The sequence below is a fragment of the Abramis brama genome, assembly GCF_963993115.1.
Source record: "Abramis brama genome assembly, chromosome: 23".
In the NCBI taxonomy this organism is placed as follows: Eukaryota; Metazoa; Chordata; class Actinopteri; order Cypriniformes; family Leuciscidae; genus Abramis; species Abramis brama.
This window is the reverse complement of record NC_139985.1, coordinates 28,891,739-28,908,614: the sequence shown is the minus strand read 5'-3', so window position 1 is coordinate 28,908,614 and position 16,876 is coordinate 28,891,739. Positions and strand designations below refer to the sequence as shown.

At 39.9% G+C, this 16,876-nt stretch overlaps 1 protein-coding gene across 2 annotated transcripts in view; it reads right to left on the bottom strand.

The window, feature by feature from the left end:
- The window catches only part of rargb (retinoic acid receptor, gamma b), a 56,328-nt gene that overhangs the window by 19,213 nt on the left and 20,239 nt on the right, over positions 1-16,876 (bottom strand). The window contains exon 1 of one of the 2 annotated variants that reach the window (XM_084100946.1): positions 2,531-3,035. The exons of the other annotated variant lie outside the window; for it this stretch is intronic. Coding sequence (XP_083957072.1) covers positions 2,531-2,675 — 145 coding nt within the window. The 5' untranslated portion in view covers positions 2,676-3,035. Of the gene's footprint in view, positions 1-2,530; positions 3,036-16,876 lie in introns of those variants that run through there. 2 annotated transcript variants of the gene reach the window in all.

Sequence of the window (16,876 nt, the reverse complement as noted above, 5' to 3'; positions counted from 1 at the left end):
TTTCAAATATATATATAAATATAAATATTAAATATTAAATATAAATATAAATATATATAAATATAAATATTAAATATATTTGTTATATTTTGTTATATTCCTTCGGATGAGACGTTAAACCGAGGTCCTGACTCTCTGTGGTCATTAAAAATCCCAGGATGTCCTTCGAAAAAGAGTAGGGGTGTAACCCCGGCATCCTGGCCAAATTTGCCCCTTGGCCTCTGTCCATCATGGCCTCCTAATCATCCTCATATACTGATTGGCTTCATCACTGTCTCCTCTCCACCAGTAAGCTGGTGTGTGGTGGGCGCACTGGCGCAATATGGCTGCCGTCACATCATCCAGGTGGATGCTGCACATTGGTGGTGGTTGAGGAGATTCCCCCTTCTATGTAAAGCGCTTTGAGTGCAGAGAAAAGCGCTATATAAATGTAAGGAATTATTATTATTATTATATTTGAAAGCCGATAACCGATATATTGGGCGATAAACCTTAATCCAAATTTTTATATAATTTTTGAGAGCTCACCATTAAAAGCCATGTCCCAAGCACACAATTATAATGTTTTAATTCTAATTGTATGTAGCCTATATGACAGACTTGTGCTGTGAATGTTGCATTTGACTGTCTTTTCCTTTTTTTGAAGTGATTCCAATCATATTTCAAGCAATTCAAAACCATCACGGCAAACAGCTCGCATCTGAAGTGTCTCAGCTGAAGGAAATAATCCATTATTTATCAGCTTTAATATATTGGCCAGATTTTCTTATTGGGCCGATAACGATAACATTAAAAATGAACATATATCGGCCGATACCGATATGGTGGCCGATATATCGTGCATCGCTACTAAGGGTAATGCGAACAAGTTCAAGTTTAGATGGAGAGGTAGGACTCAGCTGTTGCTCCTCTGAGGGTGAGAAGACACTTCAGACTATTGTAAACGGTTCATTGTGAGGTGGGCCTTGTTGTGGGGTGCGATGTTCTTTCAAGCCGTCAGTCTGGCTATAAAATGGCATTACGGCATAGAGGCAAATTCCAGCAGGACCGTGTGAAATCCACTCACGCGCACATACAATAAGACACAGACGCAGACACATGGGCTGTGATTCATATAAATACGACTCTTGTTTCTGTATTTTTCTTTCCAGTTCCCTGAGTGTGCTTTAAACTTGATGACAGACATTGCAAGAGTCAATGAGTTATTTCTTCATTGAAATATGCAATGAATTCCAAATGATTGGACAAAGATCATATTTTTCATGTAGGTGTACTAAGATAATCACAACTCTTACTCACGGTCATATTTCAGTTCAGCTATTTACTTTCAGCTAAATAACTTGGATCTCATTACGTGGCATTTAAATAACCTTATAAATGTGGAGCATTTCCATACTGAATGAACTTGCCAAAGGATTTTCCAGTGATCATAGAGAGGCAAATGTTAAGCAGAAAAACCCCTAATCCTCCCATTCTCTCCTGGTTTCTGTCCCATCGGGCTCCCTAATCCTTTAATTGAGTTCATTGTATTCATAATTAAATAATTAAAGACATCCATTAAAGTCAAAATGATGCTGAGAGACTCTGAGCACACACACACACGCACGCACGCACGCACGCACACACACAAGAGAGATTACTTGACTTGAAGCCTGTATATATATATATATAATGCATTATAAAAGTGTTTTAATGAATGAATTATACTTTGTAATGCACCTTATAAGGCAATGCATGATATCATGAATAATTGTAACCACAGTTATAATACATTATAATACTTACTGATTCTCTGTTACACCTTTAGAAAGTATAATGCACTAAAATACGACAAACAAATTTCAGATGTAACAAGAATCTGCAAACATACTGCATTTTAACTTACAATTATTTATGAAAAGATATAATGATTACAATGTACATTATTTCCGTGCATTATTTAAAACTAGAGTGTGTGCATTATTCATATTTGTATATATTTTATTTTATTACCATATACCATAAATACATATTTTCTTTAATAATCAGGATAATGATATAATATTTTACATGTCATAGTTTTACCACTATTTTCTACGTACAGTTAAAGGTTATACAGCGTTTAAAAGCCCTGGGCCTGTATTTATATGTTCATTTTTGACTGTTTCAACCAAATATGAGCATGAAACTACAATTTGCAGTCATCGCAACGAATATTAATAACGTCACTTTTGCAGGACAATGACTGTTTATAATTGTTGTCATTATCATCACTAATTACTAAGCATCTATCACAATGACAATATTCAGAAATATTAATATTATGCAAAAGGATCAGCATTTTATCATCATCAACAGTAAATTTGTTCTGACGACTAGGCAAAAGGTCTGGCCTTTAGAAAGTCAACAAAAGTACCATTTAAGCCAGTTAGCGCATGACAAGATACTGAGCACACACACCACACTCCGAGAATAACTAATGCTCATGCTGGAGAGGACACAGAGATATGAACACGTGCAGCTGGGGAGAGTAGAGACTCCTCACACTTACACTGCAGGCTCGTGGTGTTGCTCCATGAGAAGGACTCGAGTGCAGGGAAGAAGGAGCTGGCTTTCCTGAGCATGCATGAACTCTGAGCGCTCACGTCGAACAGGGGTCTGGCCCCGACCCCGAGAGCCTCCACACAGTCAAACATCACGTCCAGTCTTCAACACCAACTCACACGCTGAGTCTCGAGCTGTCGGTTACCCTCTCAAACACAGTCCTCCAGTCAGTCTGACACGGCTGCCAAAGCTATCAATCACAATAGAAAGTCTCAAGGACTTGAGACTTCTGTTTCAGGTGTAGCTGTCACTCTAGCCGACTGTTTTTCTCTCAGTAACTGGAACTGTTGTGTTCTGTTCCCTCCGTCGAGTCAAGCGGCTCCAGCGCTGGTCTATAGTGATCATCACCTCTCTGCTGTCTGAGTTCATGAGCTTTATCAAACTGTCAGGACTCTTGAGTGTCAGCTAACATACTGAGTCTCCACAACCTTCACTCGCCTCGGCTTTAGCTCAGCCCACAACGAGGGAGAGGGAGAGGAATGACAGAGCGAGGGAGCGAGGGAGTGAAGGAGGGAGGGAAAGAGGGAAAGAGGGAGGGAGGCGGGTGCTTTTGTGGTTGGCTGAAGGACGAAAACTTTCCCTTCCATTTTCTGCTAGAGCAATCTGTCAGCCTGCATCATATTTTATACCTTTGCAAATGAAAACAAACAACATGACCTCCTCTCACTCCCTCTATCTATCAATCTTCTTGCACTCTTCCTTTGAAATATATCGCCTTCTTTTTCTCTAGATGCACTCGTTCATGCGAAAGTGTTGATACTCACAGGGCTGTGCAACTGAATTGAAGAATGCCTTTTAAATTACACTTCCTGAATACGAGTTGACATGCAGGAATGTGATTCTAATTAGAATACAATAACTTAAAGTCGCCCAGCGGTGAAAATCCAGCTTTTAATGTTGTTTATGTGTCTATGTGGTGTTTTTAATATGCTCTAAGACAAATCATGTGTAAATTCATAAGTCGACACCATTGCTGAGTATTTTCTCCTTAAAACTGCAGTGAACCAAAGACAGTCTCAAAAACACGCTTTGAAATCGCTGGTGTTTCTGACGTCACAAACTACCTTGTAACCAATCAGATCAACGTGTGATCGTCAACGAGTGGATCTCTGAGCTGAGTGAGTGAGTGGAGGCGGAGCTCATTTGCATATTCATAGAACCGTGTATACTAAATGAGGCAAGGGTGTCGAGTTACATTTTGGTGATCAAAGATGAGTTTTAAGGGATAAACTTATTGGCTACAGGGGGACTTTAAATTAAATGTAACCCTAATTTTTAAGTTTGTCAAAAAGCTTTTTATGAAAGTTTTCAAAAAAAGTTTTCAAAAAATTAAAGTTGTATGGTTTCTTGATCTTACGGAAATTGATAAACAACTTAATTACTGTAATATTGGTACAAGGAGCCACTTCTTCAATTCTGACTTTTATCCGAAAAGTTCATAAATTATATATACAGAACATTTTAAACAAAAGACACAAAACGAAGAAAAAACATTTAAGATTCGCTTGCATTTATATGTTAGTATATATGTGACATACTGCTGAAATTCATGTTAATTCAGTTCAACTTTTCACTCAGATTGTTCACTCAAGTATATTCTATAATAATATAATTTGTAATGAAACAATCTGTATTGAACTAAGAAAACACAAAAAGCATTATCACTAGTGGTCTTAGACCTTTGGGCCAATGATTTTAAATGATTTTAACTTACGGAACAGAAATTAATAATGTCTTAATGTTATCCTAATCTTATATTGTAGTTGTTTTTTCCCAATTCAAAAATTTGATCTCTAAACAAATAAACACAACGATTTTATTAATAATGGGTCTCAATATAGGCATAAATACAATACATTACATAGATAAATGATGTTACATTACATGATGTGCTGTGATAGCCTTTTGCACTTTAGTGCTGCTTAACAGTCAGCTATAACAATTAAAATACTTAATTAAAAAAACAAAAAAACATAAACATGAGGAATATTTCCATCTGCAGTATTTCAGATCGCATTCCTCCCTCTTCTACTGTTCACTTCATGTCCTTTCTCAATAAAATTGCATAAAATAAAAGACCATAGATTAATTGAAAGTTTCCATCCAGGTCTACAGAGAAGAATTGTTTTGGTTTGACTGTGAAGGGTTATGGATGCACAGTGCGACTATTTGAAGACTTTCGCCACATTAAAGAGACTCATAGCCAGTCAAAAGCTCTTCAAGCCTGTCTTTCAGTGATGTTTTCATCATCATCATCATCGCCCTAAACCCTCACCTCACCTCACCTCTCCTCCACGGGTTTACTACATCATCTTTATGCACCACAACTTAATGCTGTCCAGATCTGCGGTAACTCTTCCAATCCGTCGCTACTGAAATATGCCGAAATCTACGTCAACTGTCCCTGTTGACTCTGTATTGCATTTCTTTATTCTTCTAAACTTGACTTGACCCAGCCAAAGTCTGCATCAAATGTTCTTACTTTGACATGTTTTTCATAGTGTTGTGCATTATTTAGAAAGCAGTGCTAAAGGATGAAAAAAACGTTTCCCTGTTTACAGACTGTGTCAGTGAGGAAACTGTGAGTTAATGATGACAGAGATGTTTTTGTGTTGTTTTTATGTAATGTCCAGACATTGCAGCTTGTCATTTTCCTAAGTAAAACAACATGTAATCATTTTATATTAAGACTAATTGTTGGTCTTTTGAAATAAGCGATTTCCCCTGTTTGTTGCATTTCTGCAGAATAGCACTTTGAATCAAATGTAATCGCTGACTCATGAGTCTCATTATAATCACATTTCCTCCAGAGTGTGAGAGAAGAAGAGTGGCATGAAATTCACACAAACCCACAGCCTATGATCCACCTTCCCTGCTTTTCCCTTTTCCTCCCCTCATTCACGAGGACTGAACTCTTAAAGCCAGCCCCAGTGGGGTGCTAACTTTCCCCCAAAACTTCTGCCCTCCCTCCCTCTCTTTCTCTCTCTCTCTCTCGTTCACTCACTCTCTCTGGCGCCTGGTTCTCTATGCCTGCCTCACTCAACTCTTTGGGCCCTATCATACATCCGGTGCAATGCAGCGCCAGGAGTAACAACAGTGAGTTTTGCTAATTTCAGCCCGACGCAGTTTTCATTTTCACGTCCTGCGCCAAGTTGTTTAAATAGCAAATGCATTTGCGCCTATTTGTGCGCCCATGGGCTACTGGTGTGAAAAGGAGTGTGTTCTGGCACATTGTTGGAGCGTTGCTATTTTGAGGAATCAGAAATAGACTGAGCCATTGACCAACTGAAACCTGCTCTAAAGTCAATGGCGCAATATTTTTTTTGTTATTTAAAGAGTGTGTTAGTAATGTGCGCCTATAGGCGGGTCCACAACGCACGTACACTCTGCTTATTACACACACATTCTGCTTATTACACACACACTTACACACACACTCTACTTATTACACACACACTCTGCTTATTACACACACAGGGACGCGCAGCGGCACACAAATATGCCAAATATTAAAAATAAGAGGATTACAATGTAAAAGATTATTATTGTGTACATAAAGATATGGTGGAATCCGGCTTGTCCTGTAGATGGTCTGCTTGCGCTTTAACCTGACACACACACACACACACCACTTTAACCTTGTGCACGAGCAGATCCGTTTCCTCACTAGAGAAGCATTCAGTTTTTCCGCTTGCAAATTCCGTCATGTAAATAGCGAATCCGCCATGGTGCGAGCGCAACTGGCTTTTAAAGGGAATGGGAGAAGAGACTCTGATTGGTTTATTTTATGTTACGCCCAAAACACACCCATTACTCATTAAGAGAATATGGACAACCCTTTTAGACCATGCGCCGGGAGCGCCGACCATTTTTCCTGTCGTTAAACTAGCAAAAGTGGATTCGGATTTGCACTAAGTGCTCTTACGCCGTGTGCTTTAGACCATGCGCTTAGATCCTTAAAATAGGGCCCTTTGTCTGTTTTTTTCATTGTGCCACTTGTTTATTCCCCTCATTTTCCTAATACCCAATTGGTTAAACTTTAGTTCGATGGTCCAATTTAGGCATTCTACTAACTTTGCACATGCATGTCAACTAAGGGTACGTTTACACGACAACAATGTACTAAAAACGGAAACGTTTTTCCTTTGCATTTTGAAAAGACACACACACAAAAAATCCCCGTTGAGATGGAATCCCGAAAACTACTAAAAACGCTGTATTATGCATGCCAGGCCGGTAGTCAGCAATGCCAATTTGTACAGAAACATTCTTCTACAGAGCGGTGAATACAAACAATCAAGATGGTGAAAGCATGTTGTGTTCACGTTGTGAAAGTGTTAATAAACACTTGTTGTTGTGGTTGTCAAGTACTCGTACATGACTATAGACACACATGTGCATGATGTTGCCGTTTTCACAAATTTGCATATACATATACAAGGAGGCGATAATGGTATGGTTTTCAAAAACGTGCACTTGAAACTCGTTTTCAAAAGTTTGCATTTTCAGGCTCCCAAAATGGAATTGTCGTGTAAATGAACGGCATAAATGAAATGCATAAAAGGTTTTCAGTTTATAGCTGAAAACAATGTCGTGTAAACGGGCCCCTCACTCTCATTAAAGTATTAGTAGACTTTTAGGTTAGGGTTTGGGTTAGAATAAGTTGACATGTAGTTGCAAAGTTACTTATAATCAGTAGAATGTGTGTGTTGGGATCATCAAAATAAAAGTATTATCAGATATTAAACAGATAGTCTATTAATACTCTAATGACTGCTATTGACATGTAGTTGCAAAGTTACTTATAGTTGTTAGAATGGACCATTGAAAAAGTGTCACCATTAAATCCTCTTTTTACATTAATTGTTTTATTCATGACTTTTACATATAAGAGAATGTGTTTGTGGAGTTTTTTGCAGGGTTACTCTTCACTGTTGTTTCACAGGTATTTTTTTATTGTTTGTTCATCTTAGCGTATAATTAATGAATAAAATTTCTTCCAACACATTTGAGGGGGGAAAAGTGTCTCTTAGGTTACTAACTAGAGTTATTTTATATTTGGGAAATGCAGCACAAATACACTATGTTCTACCTAAGAGAATTACAAAAAAAATGTTTTATATCGAAACACTACATTGTAGAAAAATGTAATGTTCAAAACTTTTTTCTTTTTTCCACATTCTTGTTTTGTCACTATCTGTTCATGTTTATATAGTCTATAGACGTCTTACATACATATGGCAATGCAGAGACAACAACAACAACAAAAAGTTTCAGCCAATATACAATGTACACAATACACAACATGTGCTTTTCCTGTCATTTTTGTACCAAATTTTTTTTTTTTTAATGCATTTTCACTAAAATGGAACAAAAACACCCATGCTTTTCTTTCTCCTGCCTTCCCATTCTGTAGACATCTGTTAATCCGCACATACGTTACCCCCTATTTCACCCCATACCTTTGCTCTCTCTGCCTCAACATTTTCACCTGTCTTTCAACACGTCCCCCTCCTTCTCTTGCTTTTCTCATTCTCTTGTTCTCTCTCTCTCTCTCACACACACACTCACACACACACACACACACACACACACACACACACACACACACTCCTCAGTGACACACAGCAGGGAGCAGCACTGCACAGTCTCAGCCAGTTCTGTTCTCTCCACACCTTGAGGCAATTACACCCCCTTCAAACACACACACACACACACACACACACTCGCGGGCCAAGGCTTGAGGACTGCAGAAAGGAAAGGGGAATGCAGACAGGAAAAGGTGCCCCATTCTGTCTCTTTCTCTCTGTCTCTTTCTCAGGCCTTCCTGCTTTTCATCGATCTGCCAATCATTCCTGTCCATCTGTGCCTCTGCTCCCTTTCTATCTTTTTATTATTTGTATATTGTCTCTGTCTTTGTCCATTGGCGTCAGTGGCTCATCTGCAGGATCTTGCAGAATCAAACTTATGTTTTTTTTTACTGCCGAGCACTAGCGTCATGGGATGCCCAGACAGACCGAACAAACCCTGCTCTGTTCAAACGACTCGCTCTTCTTCCAGCGAGGAACATAAACCTGGACCTCATCATTTGTGGCTGGAGCTACGCAGCGTTTGGGTTTGGATTTCTGACTGCATGTGTGCTGGATTTGCTTGTATTGGAATGTGTGGTTCCTTGGGGGTCTGTAGTGTGTGTGTCTGTGTTTTGTCTGTGTGTGTGTTGTGTGCCGGTCATGAATTGTAATCTGACCCTCAAGGGGGAAAACAGTCTTCTCTGCATTACAGGGCACTTATGCACACATACAAACATTTGCAAATGTGCAATTAACTACATTTCCATTGCTAATAAATCTGCAAAAGTTCATTCAAAGGAGAAGTCGGCTATGTAGAAGTTGACTATGGGTATGGTTTACTAAACCTTTCCATAAAAGCGCCAATGGGATCTACTAACGACGCACAAATGAAAGAACACAGATGTAGCCGAATCATTTCCATAAAGATAAACACAATCTACCAAGCGCAGATTAGCGTAGGCCTCTGATAATCATGTGCGGGGGATCTACTATCAGGCGCAAAATGGGTTAAGAGGTCTTTTTTTTTTTTGCCAAACACCAGTAAATTGACGCAAACCTAAGTAAATCACCTCGCATGATTCATTTAAGTACTCTCTTCCAATAAATTTTGCACCTGAAAGGGAAACTCCTACAAATGCATAAGCCGCAAAAATAACTGTCCAAGCCTTTTCAGTGCTAATTTTTCACTGTGTGTCTTCAGTAAATCCCGACAGTAGTTTTAAATGCCGAAAGAGGGTTTGCACTGACGCAAGCTGTTAGTAAATCTGGCCCTCACTGTAAAAAAATATTTTCAAAGTCGTAAATAAAACAATTTACTGGAGTAAGTAAATTTACTAACAATTTCTGAGTGGAAATTGTTTCTACACCTAATTTGGTCCCACTTTATATTAAGTGTCTTAAACTACCATGTACCTACATAAAAAGTAACAATAATTGTTATGCACAATGCACTTATTGTGTTGATGTATTGCAGAGCACTTGTGCTGCTACTGATGTGGATACGGGTAAGGTTAGGACAGGTTTGGTGGTATAGGGTTAAGGGTTGGTAAAGGGTCAACGGTAATTATAGATGTAATTACAGACATTATTTACAGATGTAATTACATGCAGGTGTTTTTTTTAAATATAGGTTCAATGTAAAAACCAAGTGGAAATGTTCCTGTCTCTCTCTTGAATCCAACATGGAAGTGACTTAAACTGCAATTCATCGACTGGCCACTAGAGATAGGCTGCAAAAGAGAGTCAATCCCATAGACCCCCATGTTAAAATGCCCAACTTTACAGCAGAAAAAAATGTGTTTACAGCCTGGTGCAAAAAGTGGTTTTGGTCTATATAGCTAATTTTGCCCTTCATGACGACTGTGAGGGGGGTGATCCGTGAACTCATCCGTTTAAATTATATTAAGCCTTAAAGTTCTGCATAATTAAGGGCGTGGCAACTTGAGTGACAGATGAATTGCCGCTGATGTCACTACTAGCCGTTTGTCTGCTGTCTGTTAGCGTCACGTCACCTCAGCTAATCCGCCTCGCTGCTCATTTTCGTTTATCCGGGAGTGACGCGCTGCCAAGATGGCGACCTACGGGTGACGTCACTGACACTACGTCCATATTTTTTTACAGACTGTGGTAAAAACACAACTACACAATAAGTGCATTGTATCAAGTGATTCATTTAATTATTATTACATAGTTATAAACAGTTAGTTACATAGTTATATTTTTAAACGATGTTGAAATGTTCCTTTTTGGGTGAACTATTCCTGTAACTGGACAAGCAGAAAGATTCATGCACAGCTCGACAAACGCTACCGGCATAAAAGCGCTCGACTCGCTCCTGTTTTAATGCCAGTAAGTCATGCCAGCTAACTTGTGATGGGACAGTTTCCCTGCAGCATGTGCACAAGCCGGCTGATCTCTATCACCACACACTCCTCTGTTTGTCGATGTGCCTTTCTTTCTTTAAAGTTGAACAAATTAAGAAGATAATCCTGTATAACCAGGGTTTCTGCTGGTATCTTCAAATTAAATTGAATGCTTTTTAATGCCATTTTTGACATTTTTAATGCCATGACTAAGCACGGATATTATAGTGCTATCTATCGATTAAAAAAATTAACGCGATTAAAAACACTTACATTTTTATAGGCTTATATTAGTTTATATATTTTATAATGTAATCATTTCACAGTTAATCTACAAGTGAATGTAGAGACAACATAAAGACAGCATATTTTAAATGCTTGTTTAATGGCAAAATGGGACAAAATGCCCACGTCACCTCCGCATAACAGCAATTTAGCTCCGGCCGCAAGCAATGTGTGTTTATCACACTAACGTACATATTTTGCGACAGCAACTAAAAATTATTAATTATGAAGGCTATATTCAAATAAATTGATAATATAACATTTTCTTCAAAACTATCTCAATTTTTAATGCCTGTAGGATTCAAATTTAATGCTTTTTAATGCCATTTAAGGCCTTAATTTTCACAAAATCCATTTAATGACTTTTAATGCTTTTTAATGCCCCGCGGAAACCCTGATAACTTGGCAATGTTAATTTTACTCAAATGAGTTTACTAGAATCCTCCATCATGCAAACACTCAATCACTACTTCCAATTTGTCTCTCTCTCTCTTTTTTCTCTCTCTCTCTCTCTCTCTCTCTCTCTGTCACACACACACACACACCACTGGTGGTTTAAAGAATTGGGCCAAACCCCAGAAATTCCACTCCAATTCTATATAAATAAATAGCGAGGCACAATGTGTAGTTTGTGCTTTCCCAGTCCTTCATAACCTCAGCGTTGGCCATCCTCTGCCTCGCTCTTAAAACTAGAAGAATTTGACATTTGTTTCAAATGCTACCTCTTTTTTCATCACACATTCTGCATTTATGAAACCAGAAGCTCCACGAGATTCCCAAGTTCATATGCAGATAAGTGTGTGTGTGCGTGTGTGTGTGTGCAATACAATAGATGTAATCCATTTTGTGCAGTACTATTTGTGATCTGAATACTATCTGAATATGAAATTACATTCCTCAGTGACTGAAAAGTATTCCATATTTCCCAATGCATTCAATAATATTTGTTAATGAGAGAGAAAAACCCTTCATAATCACAGATAATGATGTCATTAAACTAATATACCATATTTGTCCTTTTTTTATTATCAAAGAGCCGTTCAAGGAAAGTCTGTTCACTCAGCAGCCATGTTTGCAACGCCTCGAGCATCTAAGTCCAAATCCCATCTATTTGAATGGGGGAATCCTGAAATCTCAAAAACTGCTTGTCAAAATCACAATTAAATAACATATTTTAAATCAGCAACAAAATCTGACATGAACTGTCTAAATGTTGTTTCATATGCTCAAATAACGTTAAAATAATAGCTTAATAGCTTATTTTTCAGTCTAGACCAGGTTATGTGCAGGCATAAGAGCGCATCTCATGAATGAATGACTTTACCAATCAGCGATTGGCTGTTTTATTTAGAAGGCGGGACTTATTCCACCATATTGTGCTTTCCTTCTGGTATTCTTAAGTAATATTAGTGCACCATCTTTGTATTTCTAAAGTCTTTAGAAACAAAGTCATATTTTTGAAAATGTTATATTTCAAATTATATATTTTGCCTTGGTGCAAATCCAGTATTTTAAATATTAAAGTCCCCCAGCGGTGAAAATCAAGCTTTTGATGTTGTTTATATGTCTATTTGGTGTTTTTAATATGCTTTAAGACAAACCATGTGTAAATTCATAAGTCGAAACCATTGCTGAGTATTTTCTCCTTAAAACTGCAGTGAACCAAAGACAGTCTCAAAAACACGCTTTGAAATCGCTGGTGTTTCTGACGTCACAAACTACCTTGTAACCAATCAGATCAACGAGTGATCGTCAACCAGTGGATCTCTGAGCTGAGTGAGTGAGTGGAGGCGGGGCTCATTTGCTAATTCATAGAACCGTGTATACTAAATGAGGCAAGGGTGTCGAGTTACATTCAAGGTATTTTAAGGCAATTTCAATTTTTTTACGGATTTTTAAAGGAACACTCCGACTTTTTGGGACTTTAGCTTATTCACAGTATCCCCCAGAGTTAGATAAGTCCATACATACCTTTTTCATTTCTGTGCGTTCTGTAAGTGTTATTTGACGCACCCACCGCTAGCCTAGCTTAGCACAAAGACTGGATGTAAATGGATAATGGTAGCATACTAATCCCAATAAGTGACAAAATAATGCAAACATTTTCCTATTTACATGTTGTGATCTGTATAGTCACAGCGTGTACAAATAACAAGGCTATATGAGACAGAGACCATTTTTAATCGTATAAATACTGGGAACTATATTCTCACTAGGCGTAGGAGCACAGCTAACGTTACTTGGGCGGAGTGGCTACTTGGGCGGAGTGATTAGCGCCGCACACGAGACGCACTGTTGATGGTTCTGTAAACAAAACAAACGTGACTAACTAGCTAGACGTGACTCGTGATCATGGCTGATTTTGAGGAATTGTCAGAGGAATTTTACTGGGTATCAAACCAAGATCCAGAACCATATAGTTTTGAGCCAGAATACAGACGAGGAGTTACAAACTTTGGAAGCTGTAAGACAAGATGCCGAACAGATTGATGTCGAAGGGAGAATCAGAACGAACATGACCTAATGGTCAGCTGTCCACCAAGTAAGTGATTTTGTTATAATGATCATTCATAGTTCAATGAAATTGTAGTATAGCCATTGCATATAGTGTGGTCATGACAACACAATAATAACAATAAAGGGGATGCACGGAGCCCCTATTCACGTAATAGTGTCACTACTAAGGTTACATTACATTAGCATGGCACTGTTACAGTATGGCTAATGTTAGTCATCTCAAAACATAACGGAACACTTACCGCAGCAACAGGTGATCCAATTTGTCCTGTCTTTATTATCGATGGGATGGCTGTATCCTTTAGCACGCGTTCCATGGTCCGTGTGGCAACTTGCATTTTTACAAAATAGTCGTCTATAGTAAAATGTTCAGAGCAAACGAAATACTTCGTGATGCTGTTTACAGGTGTGTTTAGTAGCCATCGATTCATCAGGTCAGCGTTTTTGGTTGGAATTCTATGAAACATCATAGTATTACCTGGTCTCCCCTGTTTATTGTCGCAGCTCTTTACAATACAGCGAACACCCATGATTGTAAACTATAAATTTACTATCTAGTAATTGCTGACTCTATTACTCCAACTCTGAGCGAACTCTCTGCTCCTCACCACAGGGCGTCTCGTGTGCTGCGCTAATCACTCCGCCCAAGTAACGTTAGCTGTGCTCCTATGCCTAGTGAGAATATAGTTCCCAGTATAAATACGATTAAAAATGGTCTCTGTCTCATATAGCCTTGTTATTTGTACACGCTGTGACTATACAGATCACAACATGTAAATAGGAAAATGTTTGCATTATTTTGTCACTTATTGGGATTAGTATGCTACCATTATCCATTTACATCCAGTCTTTGTGCTAAGCTAGGCTAGCGGTGGGTGCGTCAAATAACACTTACAGAACGCACAGAAATGAAAAAGGTATGTATGGACTTATCTAACTCTGGGGGATACTGTGAATAAGCTAAAGTCCCAAAAAGTCGGAGTGTTCCTTTAAAAAATATATATGTCATTTTGGTGATCAAAGATGAGTTTTAAGGGAGAAAATGATCGACTACAGGAGGACTTTAAATGTCACATTTACATATTTTTTATATTCTATATTTCACAAGAACAGTTTAAGAACTGATATATTGAAATCTCAAATTTCTCCCTACTTTGCAATGTCAGTGTTTCTCTTCTACGTGTTGTGAATGTCAAATTTAAAATTGTAGCTGTACAGAACTCACAGGTTTTAGGTGCAGACTAAAAGTGTGCAAACTCTACTGGATTTTACTCCGTATTCGTCCAACATTTCAGGACGTTAAATCTGAAGCTAATAAAAAAGTAAAGTGGTCTTTTATGTACAGTTAATAGAGTTGCTGTCAGTACTGAGGCTGAATAATGTTTCAGCACTGATGTCTTGAGCTGGAAGAGGGTGAGTTGAGTATTTAAGGTGTCCTTAAAGAGATAGTTCACCCAAAAAATGAAATTCTGTCATCATTCACTCAAGTTGTTCCAAACCTAATAAAAAAAGTATTTTTTATTTCATTTCCATACTATGAAAGTCAATGTGGTCCATCAACTTTTTGTTTACCCATATTCTTCAAAATATCTTCTTTTTTTGTTCAGCAGAAGAAAGAAATTCATACAGGTTTGAAACAACTTGAGGGTGAGTAAATGCCAACATCATAGAAATAACAGCAAACATTTGTGATACCAAACCTCTGGCCTTAAAACATCAGAGAATCCACCATCAACTGCATGTATTCAATAAGATAAAACTGTACTTACATCCTAATCACATTTACAAAGCTCTTTAGTTAGAAGGTTGTTTATTTTACCATATTACTCGTAATATTTTCTAATATTTATAGGCTACCATTCACTATATGCAAATTTTCTATATGGTATATGGTAAATATGAAAAAAATGGTATAATGTTTCTCACATTGCACTTAATTTCCAGTGTCATGAATGAAGATGCTGCAAAGACCCACTGAACAACCTTAAGGCCTAAAACACGCTCTAATCAAATACATGAAAGCTTTTAGCTAGGAAACTTGGATTCCCTTTCAGTCACTCACGTTCAACGTAACAACGTAATTGGGATCACTTCAGGGAGCCCTATCATCTTCGAGTGTCTACAGAACGAGCCAATGACCGTTGGCGTGTGTAACTCGCGCCACAGGCAGCAGAAAAGGCCTACTTCGGCGCTTAGCCAGGGTGATCTCAGGATCACCGTGAGGGCTTCCCCGCCGAGACAATCTCTGTGTGCCCCTCACGCCGGCCGCCGCTGGAGCTTCCAAAAGAACCTGCTGGTTCTTCTCTTGAACGACCAGCCGTGTCTTTTGGGGCTCCTCCTGACGAGCAGATGTCGATCGCAGCATCGGAGGGGGAGCTTCGCTCCTCTGGAGATGAAGATTCGGCTGCGTTACCCCGTTACTTGCCCGAGTCCGATCCAGAGTGGGCAGCTATGCTTTCCCGGGCCACCGAGAAGGTCGGGCTTGAGTGGAACCCTCCAACACGTCCCGAACCTTCACGGCTGGATGATTGGTTTCTCGGGGCGGCCCGTGCTGGTTCTCAGCGCGCCGCCCCGGTGCCTTTCTTCTCGGAAGTGCACAAGGAGCTCACCAGGTCGTGGTCTGCACCGTATAGTGCCAGGCTGCGGCCTGCTGCCTCCCTCCTCACCACCCTCGACGGCGGAGCAGCCAAGGGGTCTGCGGATCTCCCGCCGGTGGAGCGTGCTTTCGCGATGCAATTGTGTCCGGCGTCCGCTTCCTCCTGGTGGGGGAATCCACGCCTCCCGTCCAAAGCCTGTAGGTTTTCGTCCGGCCTCACGGCGAAGGCTTACAAGGCCTGTGGACAGGCTACTTCCACCCTGCATGCCATGGCGCTCCTGCAGGTCCACCAGGCCCAGGCGCTCATGGACATGCACAAGGGTGGTTCTGACCCAGAGCTCCTCCTCCGCGATTCAGTTTGCCCGGCGTCCCCCAGCATTCAGGGGCATTCTTTTCACCCGTGTTCTGGCGGACAATGCCCCTGTGCTCAGGGCGGAGATCGCAGTCCTACTGGCGAAGGACGCGATCGAGCCGGTCCCTCCAGCCGATATGAAGACTGGCTTCTACAGCCCGTACATCATTGTACCTAAGAAAGGCGGTGGGTTACGGTGAATCTTGGACCTGCGTGTCCTGAACCGGTCCCTTCACAGGCCGCCGTTCAAGATGCTTACGCAGAAACGCATTTTCAAGTGCATCCGTCCCCAAGATTGGTTTGCAGCGATCGACCTGAAGGACGCGTACTTTCATGTCTCGATTCTCCCTCGACACAGACCGTTTCTTCACGTTGCGTTCGAGGGACGGGCATATCAGTACAAAGTCTTATGTTGCTGCTATTGCCGCACATCACGATGCAGCTGAAGGTAAGTCGCTGGGAAAGCAAGACCTGATCATCAGGTTCCTGAGGGGGGCGATGAGACTAAATCCGCTCTCTAAACCCTCTTGGCATTTGTCTCTAGTCCTTTCGGCACTTCAGAGACCACCCTTTGAGCCTTTGCAGTCAGCGGAGTTAAAAATCTTGTCCT